General features: G+C 44.6%; 1 protein-coding gene across 1 annotated transcript in view; it reads left to right on the top strand.

Moving 5' to 3' along the window:
- fasn (fatty acid synthase) overlaps window positions 1-13,686 on the top strand; it is a 91,790-nt gene that overhangs the window by 19,464 nt on the left and 58,640 nt on the right. The window contains exons 7-11 of the mRNA XM_015976513.3: window positions 5,944-6,059; window positions 6,161-6,295; window positions 6,475-6,934; window positions 8,870-9,057; window positions 12,721-12,910. Coding sequence (XP_015831999.3) covers window positions 5,944-6,059; window positions 6,161-6,295; window positions 6,475-6,934; window positions 8,870-9,057; window positions 12,721-12,910 — 1,089 coding nt within the window. The remainder of the gene's footprint in view (window positions 1-5,943; window positions 6,060-6,160; window positions 6,296-6,474; window positions 6,935-8,869; window positions 9,058-12,720; window positions 12,911-13,686) is intronic.

The raw sequence follows: 13,686 nt of genomic DNA on the forward strand, positions 1-13,686 counted from the left end.
TTTAAAATGAAGGACACAGAAGTGTGTGCAGAAATATCAAACAATGCTTTTATTATAAATAAAGATTTTAAAATACAAGGCTCCATTAATGGGTCAGTATTAAAAAGGCTAGTGGTGACATTTTTAAAATGAGGATTCTCAATTAAAACAGACATCTAAAATGCTCCCAAACACAACACACAAGGTCCACTGACCATACTCACTAACCCTAACTCAAGAGGGAGCCAGCACTCTGATCCCTCATCTGTTTTATAATTTATAAGCACTCTTGCATTAATAACAGCCTGACTAAAACCACAAAAACCTTTAAAACACCAACCGAGCCAGCGATAAGACATGGCACGGATCCGGTCTTTCTTTCTGTCTGCATCTCAGGCCTAGTCCACACGTAGCCGGGTTTTTAAAAAACGAATATCCGCCCCTCCAAAAACTTGCATCCACACCACCTCGTTTAAAAAACTCTGTCCACACGTACCCGGATAAATACGTTGTTAAGGACATGCCAGACCTGTAGGCGGCAGTACTTCCCCGTTCTTAACCTCGTCCTTCATCTGTGGTCTTCCGCAAGGAGCAGTAATTCCACTTGTAAAAACAAACAAGCAGAAAGCGCTTGGACAGTTGATAAAGCGAGCGCAGCTCTGAGGGCATCCATGATGCCGGCTAGTGTAAACACAGGCCGCACACGTGATGTCAGCAGTTATTTGTCGCGGAAAGTGACGTTGCGGACCTTAAAACTCCGGTTTTGTCTGTCCACACGCAGACACCCAAAACGGAGAAAACGCAGATCTTCACTTTGGCCGGAGTTTTTAAAAAGATCCGTTTTCGTGTGAAAAAACTCCGTTTTCGTGTGGATGACAGGCCAAAACGTAGAAAAATACCTACGTTTTGGCAGATCCCCGGCTACGTGTGGACAGGACCTCAGTCCAGCAGCTCCTCTTTTAAGCTACACTGGCGCTGATGAGCTGATTGGGCCCAGGTGTTGAAGCAGAAAGGGAGGAGGAGGAGAGGTGTCATGCTTGCTGTACCTTTGTGGAGGTAGGAGATGGCAGCATTTAATGTCCTGAGCTCCCATCCCAGGGCAAAAAGGCACCAGCTGTAACGCCCCCTTCCTTAAAAGAAAGAAAAACATTTATGCAAGCACCATCAAAAATATTTCTTTCTTTCAATTTCCTTCCCATCTGTCAGCAGATGTCTTTTATATCAAAGTCCTTTGTTGTACAAGCATTCCCTTTAGCTATTATGGGGATATCTGGCTAAACTAAACCCTAGTCGTCATTGGGCGTAGAAATGGGCTGATTAAGCACAAACGGACCAGTGAGGACGAGAGCCCACCTCTCCAACTCCCTGGGGTGCTCCCGAGAGGGTGGAATGTCCACCAACGCTAACCTCCATGACCCCGACCCTACAAAAACAGCAAACGGGTCCAACCTGAAACAGAGGAGCCTCTAGAGCCTAGAATGGAATTCATCCACTAAATACAAAATCATAAAGATAAAAGGACATACTCATGGAAGACAAAGGAAACCTGGTTATGGTGTAAAATCCTACAAATGAAGACAGTTTGAAAACACATGCCAGTTAAAAGTCCTTCACTGGATGTTTAAAACCAATAAACACATCATTAAAATACAGTAAAATTAATTTTAAGATTCCAGACGAGCCCCCATTATGTGACATCCCCTCAGGCGGTCTAGGGGTGGGTTAGGGTTATATTGTCAGGACTGGATGGAGGTAAAATGAGGGAAAAGGCTGTCAGATGGCCGTTCAAAAGGTTTACTTAACAAATGAAGGTTACTCAGCTTTACAAAAATGTACACTACTAAAAAGGACTCCCTCTTACTAAATCAGGGAGGAGAAAATCCAAATACCGTATTTTCCGGACTATAAGCCGCACTTTTTTCATAGTCTGGCTGGTCCTGCGACCTATATACCAAATTATGTATACCGCGCTGCTGCGGACCGGCTCCGGACCAGGAATAAGCCCCTCTGCCCCGCCATCACCTGCTGGAGACTGTGGCGCGCTGCTGCGCCCTGGTTGTTTATTCTGTCATTGTTACCGGTACTTGTCTTGCAATGTGAAATGCTTGGTGTCAGATTTTGTAAGACAAATAATAAAATTTCCCCCCAAAATGCAACTTATAGTCCAGTGCGACTTATATATGCTTTTTTCTTCTTCATTATGCATTTTATGGCTGGTGCGACTTATACTCTGGAAAATACGTTAGTGATGAACATAAAGCGACTCTTTTCGGTTTAACCGGAGAGAGGAGAAAAACCGCCTAGTCTAACTGAAACAACTAAACTAACCACAAAGTTCACAATTAATAAACCTAATTAATACTGTTAATATTGTGACCTTAAAACCAACAACACAGAGCGACTTCTCACCAAAACCCAGGAAGCAACAATCCTCTGTGGCCAAACAAACATATTAAACTATAGGGTTAACGTTTTATTTTGAAGGCGAGCTCAACGGGTGAGAAATGTTGTTCCGTTACGAGTGATTCTGTTGAAAAAATTAAGAGTTTGTAAGGCGTGGGTTACGGCGACAGTAGCCCAAAAATAATACTGATAAAAGAGCAACCAGAGACTGAGTCATTACAGTATAATCGCTGATATGAGCCAACACTGTTAGACTCTGATAACTAATAACTCCACGGTGCATGACCCATGAGACCTTCAGTAGATGCAATTACATCACATCATACATTTAGTTTAACATGATAGATTTATTTTCTCTGGATAAGACATATGCAATATGGGTCACCTCTAGATGAAATTTAAATCATCCATCCATCCATTTTCATCTGCTTGTCCGGGGCAGCAGCCTAAGGCGAGAGGCCCAGACTTCCCTCTCCCCAGCCACTTGGGCCAGCTCCTCCGGGGGAATCCCAAGGCGTTCCCTGGCCAGGTGAGAGACATGGTCCCTCCACCGTGTCCTGGGTCTACCTTTAGGTCTCCTCCCGGTTGGACGTGCCTGGAAAACCTCACCAGGGAGGCGTCCAGGAGGCATCCTGACCAGATGCCCGAACCATCTCAACTGGCTCCTCTCCATGTGGAGGAGCAGCGGGTTTATCCAAGCCCCTCCCGAATGTCCGAGCTTCTCACCCTTTCTCTAAGGGAGAGCCCAGCCACTCTTCGGAGAAAACTCATTTTGGCCGCTTGTATCCTCGATCTCGTTCTTTCGGTCACTACCCAAAGCTCATGACCATAGGTGAGGGTAGGAACGTAGATCGACCGGTAAATCGAGAGCGTCGCCTTCTGACTCAGCTCTCTCTTCACCACAACAGACCGGTACAACGCCCGCATCACTGCAGATGCAGCACCAATCCACCTAGCAATCTCACGCCTAGAGCCAGCTTCTGTAGCCGAGGATTAGACCGCCAAGGTTCCCGCCCTCGACTACCACCCATCACACACTGCACCTGACCCCTTTGGACCCTCCCACTAGTGGTGAGCCCATGGGAAGGAGGACCCATGTTTCCTCTTCGGGCTGTGCCCGGCCGGGCGCCATGGGTGAAAACCCGGCCACCAGGCGCTCGCCAACGTGCCCCACCTCCAGGCCTGGCTCCAGAAGGGGGCCCCTGTGACCCACGTCCGGGCGAGGAAACACGGTTTCCATTTATATAATTCATCATAAGAGGTCTTCGGGCTGCTCTTTGTCGGATCCCTCACCTAGGACCTGTTTGCCATGGGTGACCCTACCAGAGGCATTCAATTCAAATTCATTTCAAAAATACTTTATTAATCCCAGAGGGAAATTAGAGCTTCAGTACACACAATCCTGAGATCAGACATGACAAGAATTGGTGACTGTGGTCATTCGCAACCCGAGTTGTGCTACCGTAATAGATCAAGAGAGTTTACATGAGGATAGAGTCAAGGGGAGGAAAAAAAAGGCACTTCAGAGTTACCCTCCACAGAGAGGGCAGCTTTGCTATGCAAAAAACACCTCAGACAGATATGCTCACAGACTTCTGACATTACACAACATAAGTGTCCACTAGGTCGAGGGGTAGGGTTGGGACTCTCCTCACTTCAGTGCGTGCAGCCACATGGGGCAGCGCTCATCACCTCCATTTGGACAGGGGAGGGAGATAATGGGTTAGAGAGCACTGGGACTCCTAGATACGGTTCCACGGCCTTCACCGGTCACAGTCCCGCCCAGGCTGGGGTAGGGAGAAAGAGTTTCCATAGCAACAGCAGCATTCGACATTTCTTCTGAGGGGGGAGTTACCACTTCAGCCCCACAGGCTCCAAGGGCACCAGATTCAGACAAAAAGTGTTTTGGGGACAGACAGAGATAATTTCCTCTCTGCATTAGTGTTCTGTTGGTCTCCAACCCCTCTAGATCCAATAATGGCGTAATTAATCTATCCCAATTTGTGTTGATCCGTCCACTCGCTCCTTGATGGTATCCACCTTCTGTGCCAGAGCCTGAATCTCAGCCAAAGTCCCAAGCTTACGACTCATCTCAACAATTATATGAGTTTGTGCGTTCACAGTGAGGTGTAATCCATCCCTGAGCTCCGGGATTGAGCCAATATTCCTCGAAAGCTCGTTTATTTTCTGGTAAGCCAGGCGACCGCTCATGCCAAACAGCAGGAAACCCGACACCAAAACGACGAATATCCACACATCTTCAGAATCGTCTACAGACAGCTGGGAGAGGCAGATCAGGTTCCACTGTTTCCAGGAGTCCATGATATACCCAGCTGGCTCTGTCCCAGAGGGGCATCCGGGAGCCCCTTCTCCCGTTCTCATCGTTGAAAAAATGTTGTCTATCGCGTTGAGAGACCAACTGACCAGGTCCATTTGTAATCATTTCCAGTTTCCAGAAAAAATGCAGAAAGTGCCGTACACATAAAGACAGGACAACGAGCCTTGGGATAAGATAGGGAGGAGAGGGGAAAAAAGCGTCTGTACTCTCCAAGAGCTGGAATTCTTGTCATGTGTCTTTACCCGTGTATGTCTGATCTCTGAATTGTGTGTACTGAAACTCTAATTTCCCTCTGGGATTAATAAAGTATTGATTGATTGAAGAACAAACCTAGCTCCTCCTGTTAACGCCTCAGACAACTTAGCTCCTAGGATCATTGAGACACTCAAACCCCTCCACCACGGTAAGGTGGCAGCCCAGGGAGAGGGATTGAAATTTAAATAATTTTACAATAATTATAAATATATAATTAAAAAGTGCCTGTGGGACATTTGATACACCTCTAGCCCTCAACTGTGTGTGTGTGTTAACCATGGTGTTAGCATACAGCTGTACCAGTGTTTCTAAAGCTCAGACTGGTAGAGAATAGGCACTAAGGTTAAAGTTTGACAAGAATCAATACATTTTTATGCATTTAATCTACTGATGTATGTGTATAATTACTCAAGACAGCTTGTTACAGGAGGAAAAATATCGATATATCGGAATTCAGCAAAAAGATATCGAGAAATAAGTTTTGGTCGATATCGCCCAGACCCTAACACACAATAAAAGTGATTCATGACAGACTTTATACAGACATACAGGGTTATAGAGCTGTGAACGTACTGTGGGTGTGCTATTGGGATTTCATAAATGTCATTTTTACAAACAGACCTGCAAACCTGTACACATTTTGCTTGGCAAGATGCTGCTGGTACGACTCACCCCTCTAAACCACGCAAAAAGCTGCCATGACTACCAGACGTGCACATTTGCTACAGAACTCATGTCTGACAACACAACTCAGCAGCATGGTGAAGAAGTTTGAGACAATCCTTGTAGAAAAGCAGAGAAGAACAATTCGGCCTGACCTACAGCGTACCAGCCCTGCCCGTGGCCTCTCTCTCCATCCTCTGGTTCCCACTCGCTGCTGTTCTAGCGTTTAAAACGTCTGAACTACAGCACCAAGTTGACCTCAGTCAAACACAAAAGATTGTTTTCCATTCTTTCTCCTCTGCTAGGTGTAACGTTTCCCTCAGGAGACATCCAGCAGATGCTGCTTCGTTCTCTCTATCAGGAGTCAAAAGTAGCTCCAGAGCAGGTGGAGTACATTGAAGCCCATGGCACTGGAACAAAGGTCAGTGTACACAACCTCTGCTTTTTATTGCATACCATTGCATAATTAGCAAGGTATAGAACTCACCAGGACTGTCTTCCTTCTGCATAATCTCTAAACAGGTTGGGGACCCTCAAGAGGTCAACGGTATTGCCGGTGTGTTCTGCCAGTCGGAGCGAGAGCCCCTTCTTATTGGCTCCACTAAGTCCAACATGGGCCATCCAGAGCCAGCTTCCGGTCTGGCTGCACTGGCGAAGGTGACTGAAATAAAAACATTGTGCTTCTGTTAAAAGAAATGTATGTGGACAAAATGAACACGACTCAAGTTGAGGGTAACCTTTGTGAAAGAAACCAAACTAAATCATCACGTAGAACGTTTAGAGGGCTTTGATCACCCATGTGAAAGCTTAGAGCTGAGGTTTTGTCTTCTCATCAGGTGGTGCTTTCATTAGAGCGAGGAGTTTGGGCCCCCAACCTGCACTTCAGTGTTCCTAATCCTGATATTCCTGCCCTAACTGATGGTCGCATTCAGGTTGTGGACCGACCTATTTCTATCCGAGGAGGCATCGTAGGGATCAACTCTTTTGGATTTGGAGGCTCAAATGTTCATGTAATCCTTCGTCCAGCTGGTAAAGCAACAAACGCCGACGTACCTAGACCACTTACTAGACTGCTTCAGGCTTGTGGCCGTACAGAGGCTGCAGTGAAGGCTGTGCTCCAGAAGGGGAAAGAACATGCCACAGACAACAGCTTCCTGTCTCTGTTGAATGGAGTGTCAGGCATCCCTGCAACCAGCATGCCCTACAGAGGCTTTACTGTTCTGGGCTCTCAGACGGACACTGTGGAGGTACAGCCAGTGCAGGCGGCAGTCAGACCACTGTGGTACATTTGTTCAGGTGAGGGATCACACGCAGCAGTTACACAAGCAGGTCATTGTTTCCTAATTCTGTTTAGAACACCAGGGCAGTGCATCATTTATCAAACGTTCATAGAAAATTCCCTCCTACCACCAACATGTAGAATGTGTGTACGAACAGTCAGAAGACTGACCTGGCCTTTCCTACGCATGTTCTGCTGCAATCATATGACGATAAATCCCACCTGTGCATACCCAGGTGCTCGTGTCTGTTCTCAGTCATTCACATACAGGAACGCCCTCAATTAACCGTATTTGTTTACGCTATGTCCTTAGCTTGTGAGGGGACTTCCTGTTTTTCCTGTTTGTTTGTTTTTTTCTAAGAAAATAAACCCCCAAAACTTTATTGGCAGCAATATCGAGACACTGGCTGCCAAAGTGCAAAAGAAAGTTGCAGAGGTTACAGTCGCGGTCGGGACAGAGGAGAGGATCCCGTCAGGAATGAATCGGATAAATCGTAGAGTAACGGCTTCTCATTTACATCTAAGGAGTGGTTCTGGTTGGAGTTAGTTTCATTTGGAAATGTTGTCTGAGAGCAGCCTCTTCTGCCATTCAGTCTGGTCACCTTGACAGCATGTATGATGTGGGGCAGAGTAGGTTCTGGAGGGTTCTCTGGGATCGGATTTGTGCCGTTTATCTGTCCCACCGCAAAGGTCCCAAATCCCAGCATAGCAAAAAGATAGAGCACTCATGGAGAACGCTTCCCTCCAGAGAGCACGCTCTGGTAAATCCTCCAATAACACAGATCAGCCATGACATCGTGCCAGATTCCCGTTGGTCACTTGTCTTTTATTAGTTTTAGCACCAGTTATGCACAAAAGCCATATTTCCACAGACAACTAACTACACACTGGCTGAATATCATTTGTGGATGAGGAACACGAGCGGATGGCTGAGACCTTGCTGTTCCCCCGTTCTACCGCTAGATGCTGTTCAGAGCTGTTCTTACATTTAGGAACATTTTCATGCACAAGCAGTGTTGTGCCCGAACGCGTTCATTGAACGATTGTTCGTGAATTTGTTCATTTTTTTCGTGAACGTGAACTGAACTCGTTCGTATTTTGCCTGACGAACGTAAAAGTGAGTGCGTTCGTCCTGACATGCGTGAGCGGGTTTATGAACGCGTTCTTTCGCCGTTCTAGCTCCAGATCTCCACAGAGCTTTTCCGGAGATGAAGCCTAGCTAAAACATCCTGTTAATCATAGAGTTTGTAAAAGTAGAACAGGCAAATGTGGCAGTAGCGGTTGGTGCGGCGTCTACCCTTCTACGTCTATGCTGTGTGCAGGGGTCAAAGTTCATTCAGAAAAACTGAAACGGGACTTAACTGAAAGATTATACTTTTTTTCATGTTTTGCACTTTTAATGTTGCACTTTGAGTTTGCTACCTCAGCCTGCTTCCTAAGATTGTTTAATAATTTCCCATAAAACAAACTGTTCAGATAATGTTTTCCTCCTGTTATTGAGAAGATACTGCAGGGTAAGAACCGCAGCTGGGTATGAGGGTGGACTGCACGGGTGACAACTATTGGAAAATTATTTCATAAGTTTTATATATATGTACATATATATGAGGAAAAAGAACTATGAACTAGTTCCTTTTTGGAACAGTGAACTTGGTTCAGATTTTTTAAATTATGAACTAAGAAATGAACTAGTTTGTTTTAAAATGTATGAACTGAACTTTGAACTAGTTTGTTCTTTAAACGAACTTTAGCAACACTGCACACAAGTACTAATTGGTAATGCAATGCATAAAATCGATCCCATGCATGAAATGTGCACAGATCTGTTTGTAAGCACGGTTGATAAATGAGAGCCCTGGACACAGATGTGAGAGTGATGTCACAACAAACCTGAGTGCTCCAACTGAAGTCAGAACCAGTGAATGATGTACTGTTGGACTGAACGTTTACAGGTATGGGGACCCAGTGGGCAGGTATGGGCCGCAGCCTCATGCAACTGCCTTACTTCAAAGACTCCATCCTGCGGTCCGATGCTGCCTTGAAGGACACCGGCCTCACAGTATCTTCCCTGCTTCTGGAGGCTGATGATGCAACCTTTGAGGACACAATCCATGCCTTTGTTGGCCTTGCAGCCATCCAGGTGCAGTCTTCTTGTTAAGTTCTAGGTTTCTACTGTTGTTTAAAGAGGTCCTTCTCTGAGAAACCATTGTTTACTCAATATTTTTGAAAGGGATCTGCCACTGATGTGTTGCATTCAGGCTGAACATGAAAATAGTCTCCTACACCTATCTCCTGCTTTAGCTTCTGATAGAAAACAGACGGTGAAACTCTAGGAGTAGAAAAGCCTGACAGATCTACGTCACCCTGTCACTAACATTCATGGACTCACCAGTGTTGAGAGTAACAAGTTACAAAAGAAAAAAATAGCTGTAATGCATCGCTTTCTGCTGTAATGCGGTAATGTAAGGCCTAACAGGAAAAAAATTGGTAACATTTTACCTCGTACAAATGCCAGTAACGCGTGTTACGGTCAAGGCCGCCTTAATGCATGGGCCAACCAGGGCCATGGCCAGGGCCTATGATGTTTAGGGACATATGACATTTAGGGGCCTATGACGTTCAGGGGCCTATGAGGTTAAGGGGCCTATGAGGTTTAGGGACCTATGAGGTTAAGGGGCCTATGAGGTTTAGGGACCTATGATGTTCAGGGGCCTATGAGGTTAAGGGGCCTATGAGGTTTAGGGACCTATGATGTTAAGGGATCTATGAGGTTCAGGGGCCTATGAGGTTAAGGGGCCTATGAGGTTTAGGGACCTATGAGGATTAGGGACCTATGAGGTTTAGGGACCTATGAGGTTTAGGAACCTATGAGGTTTAGGGACCTATGATGTTAAGGGACCTATGAGGTTTAGGGACCTATGATGTTAAGGGATCTATGAGGTTCGGGGGCCTATGAGGTTAAGGGGCCTATGAGGTTAAGGGGCCTATGAGGTTTAGGGACCTATGAGGATTAGGGACCTATGAGGTTTAGGGACCTATGAGGTTTAGGAACCTATGAGGTTTAGGGACCTATGATGTTAAGGGATCTATGAGGTTCGGGGGCCTATGAGGTTTGGGGACCTATGATGTTAAGGGATCTATGAGGTTCAGGGGCCTATGAGGTTTAGGGACCTATGAGGTTTAGGGACCTATGAGGTTTAGGGACCTATGAGGTTTAGGAACCTATGAGGTTTAGGGACCTATGAGGTTTAGGGACCTATGATGTTAAGGGACCTATGAGGTTTAGGGACCTATGATGTTAAGGGATCTATGAGGTTCAGGGGCCTATGAGGTTTAGGACCTATGAGGTTTGGGGGGGGGGGGGGGGGATTATGACACGTCTCACCTTCATGTTAATATCGTTTTATTTGATGCACTCCACGTTGAACTGCACCAATCCAGCAACTGCTGCATTTTAATAACTAGTATTAAAGGTGAATACACCAATATTTGCACAAGAATAATTTCTGTTTTAAACTCTCAGTGACACACTTTGTACGGGGTATTTGGCATTTAATTTTTCTTGGCGTCTGGAAAAACATCTCCTTCTGCCCTTTTATTTAGGTCCAAGACCATTACCGGGCTGGCCCTGTTAAACACCTTCTACACCCCTGCTTAGTAGACCTAATGAAGTATTTTTAAGCCAGTATAAAAATGACTGAAACACAAATTTACATATTTGGCATTACTGACCAATATATTTGATTTAATTTATTTGTTAAGAACATCAAGATGCATTACAGTGAACATTATAATAAAGTACATGTTTCCAGTGCAGAGAGGAGACCCATAGAAGCACTGATTTGATCTCATTTCAGAGAAAAATAGAACAGGTCAGATGCACCTAATAAATAAAATTACTAACATAAACTCAGGAATCTTTCTTTGCTTCATTGTTCTGGTGCTGAAAACATCACTAATGCAGATCAAAGGAGATACACAGATGAATGCACCTCTTATTTATTATTTGGAAATGAGTGGGTGTGGTTTACATCAATACATTATTTTAAATCTGAAATTGATATGGATTGATCAGAAGTTGCTTGTGTGTTGTTTATTAGAAAACTATTTACAGAGCAGCCTCAGAACTGAGATTAAATACGTTTGATCACAATAGTAAAGGAACTATTACAGAACAAGTTGTTCAGTAAAATCAGAACATTAATGTTTAAGTGCATGGATTAATACATCTGAACTCATGCAGTAGGAACTAGGAAACATGAAATACTAGAACCAGACACAACATTTTTTAAATTTTAATTTGAATAAGCTGATTTTTCCTAACGTTGTTGGCATTTTTCCCACACACAGTTAAACAAAACTATGTTGATTGAGGTGTGTGTGAGAGGGAGAGGGAGTTAAAATAAAAAATAAAAAAAAAACCCGACCGGAGCGGAGGCAGTGACCGACGCAGCACGAGCTGTTTTCAGCTCTGTCTTGTCAAATGCACCACGTACGTTACGAAAATAGTAACTTTAAATATTCTACCGAAAAAGAGGCGAGCTGAAGAAAACACAGGGAGCACTGAAGAAACGTGAGCTACAGTGACGCAAGCACAGAGAGATCCATTAGTGTGTGTGTGTGTGTGTGTGCGCGTGCGTGTGTGCGTGTGTGCGTGCGTGCGTGCGTGTGTGTGTGTGTGTGTGCGTGCGTGTGTGTGTGTGTGTGTGTGTGCAGATGTGTGTGTGTGTGTGTGTGTTTGTGTGTGTGTATGTGTGTGCAGATGTGTGTTTGTGCGTGTGTGTGTGTGTGTGTGTGTATGTGTGTGTGTGTAGATGTGTGTGTTTGTGCGTGTGTGTGTGTGTGTGTGTGTATGTGTGTGTGTGTAGATGTGTGTGTTTGTGCGTGTGTGTGTGTGTGTGTGTGTGTGTGTGTGTGTGTGTGTGTGTGCAGATGTGTGTGTGTGTGTGTGTGCAGATGTGTGTGTGTGTGTGTGTGTGTGTGACCATATTGTTCAGCTTGCTGATATCAGAAACTGCGCTGATCCTGCTGCTGTTTTGTAGACCAGTTCCTGTCTGGATGGAGGTGAATAGCTAGTGTTGTTCGTGTACAATGCTATTGTGTAGTTAGGGCGCCGCATCACAGCGCTTGTTGTTCCACGACGCTTCGCGGCGCATCGCTGCTCTTCCGTGTCTGATGTGAACGAGGGGTGATGAGCTACATTTAGATTACTGAATCCATATTTACAGTCATTTTAGTGAGAGTAACTTAAAGTAATATGGACATAATGTAATGATTTACTCTTTAAAACCAGTAATATTATAATGTAATAAGTTACTTTAAAATGAGAGTAACAAGTAATAAGTAATGCATTAAAGTTTTCAAGTAACTTGCCAAACACCTTGACTCCCGACGGGGAAGGCTGTTGTTGGAAACAGCAGAGAACGTTTTTGCTAGTAGAAGCTAACCGTTAGCATTAGCAACTCCACCACACAGCAGAACTCCTCCAGGCTTGTGTTATTGGTGGAGATAAAACATCAAAGTTGGAGAGCAAACAGAGTCAGTGGTAGCGTCGTGTCGCTGTTAGCCAATCAGAGGAGAGATGTCCAGATATCAGGAAGTAAGTCTCCAGATCCTTCCGTCGGAAGCTACCTTCTCCTTCAGCTGGAGTCTCCATGCTTTCCCCTGATTGGACAAGGCATTCATTCCTACTAGAGACCACTGCTAATGCATTAAACATGAGTGAAGGACCTCTTTAACTAAAACAAGAACCATTTTGTTTTAGTGAAGAAGAATGAAAACTTCTGTGTTCATCTTCATTCAGATAGCCTTGATCGATCTGCTCACCGAGCTGGGTCTTCAGCCTGATGGCATCATCGGACACTCGGTTGGAGAGCTGGCTTGTGGATATGCCGATGGATCCCTTAGCCACGCTGAGGCCATCCTGGCTGCATACTGGAGGGGTCACTGTATCAAAGAGGCGAAGCTTCCTCCAGGAGGGATGGCTGCAGTTGGTATGAAGCACACACACAGCTGGTGCTCCTCACTAGAACTAGTTTTCTGGTAAGGTGTAAAATAAATGAATGACCCGTTCATTGGTGTCATGAAAGAGCACTCACATAACACCTCTCTCTTTCTCTCTCTCTCTTCATATATCCGCTCTCACGGGCAAGTAACGGAAGCAGACTGGTTTGGTTGGTTTGCCATCACCGTTTTGTCGGTCTGGATCTGAAAGTCTGACAGGATCTTGACTTGTTCCTTCTCTACCACTCGTACCCTCTTTGATCTTGGGGCTTCCAGTCCACACTGTGCACAGATCTTCCTATACACCATGCTGTGGTGTTCTGTAGCGTAGATAATCTACATAATCCGAATTTAACGCTGTGCTATTCAGCTTTGTTAGATTCTGAGAAAGATCAAACAATTTGGCGTTTGAACTTATATTTCCAAAGATATCCACGGATATTTATATAATCGATAGAAGTTCATACACCAACTGGCTTGGTCTATATTTAATCCAAAGATTAATATTTAATTTAAGAGATTTAAATTAATAGCAAAAGTTTATTTATTAAATCAGAAGATTTAAAGAAATCTTTGCTTGTTCAATAACCAAATATACACCATTCTGTGTTTCATTTCAAAGAAGAGTCAGGTTTAAAAAGTTAAGAATTTATTACTAACAATTTAAAGATGACAATTTATAAAGGCTTTGATATTAAAACTTGGTATTAAAAGCAACCTGTGTGTGGATGAGATCTAAAATGAAATGCGTGTGTTTGGATGCGTG

This window comes from Nothobranchius furzeri, chromosome 16 (genome assembly GCF_043380555.1).
Source record: "Nothobranchius furzeri strain GRZ-AD chromosome 16, NfurGRZ-RIMD1, whole genome shotgun sequence".
In the NCBI taxonomy this organism is placed as follows: Eukaryota; Metazoa; Chordata; class Actinopteri; order Cyprinodontiformes; family Nothobranchiidae; genus Nothobranchius; species Nothobranchius furzeri.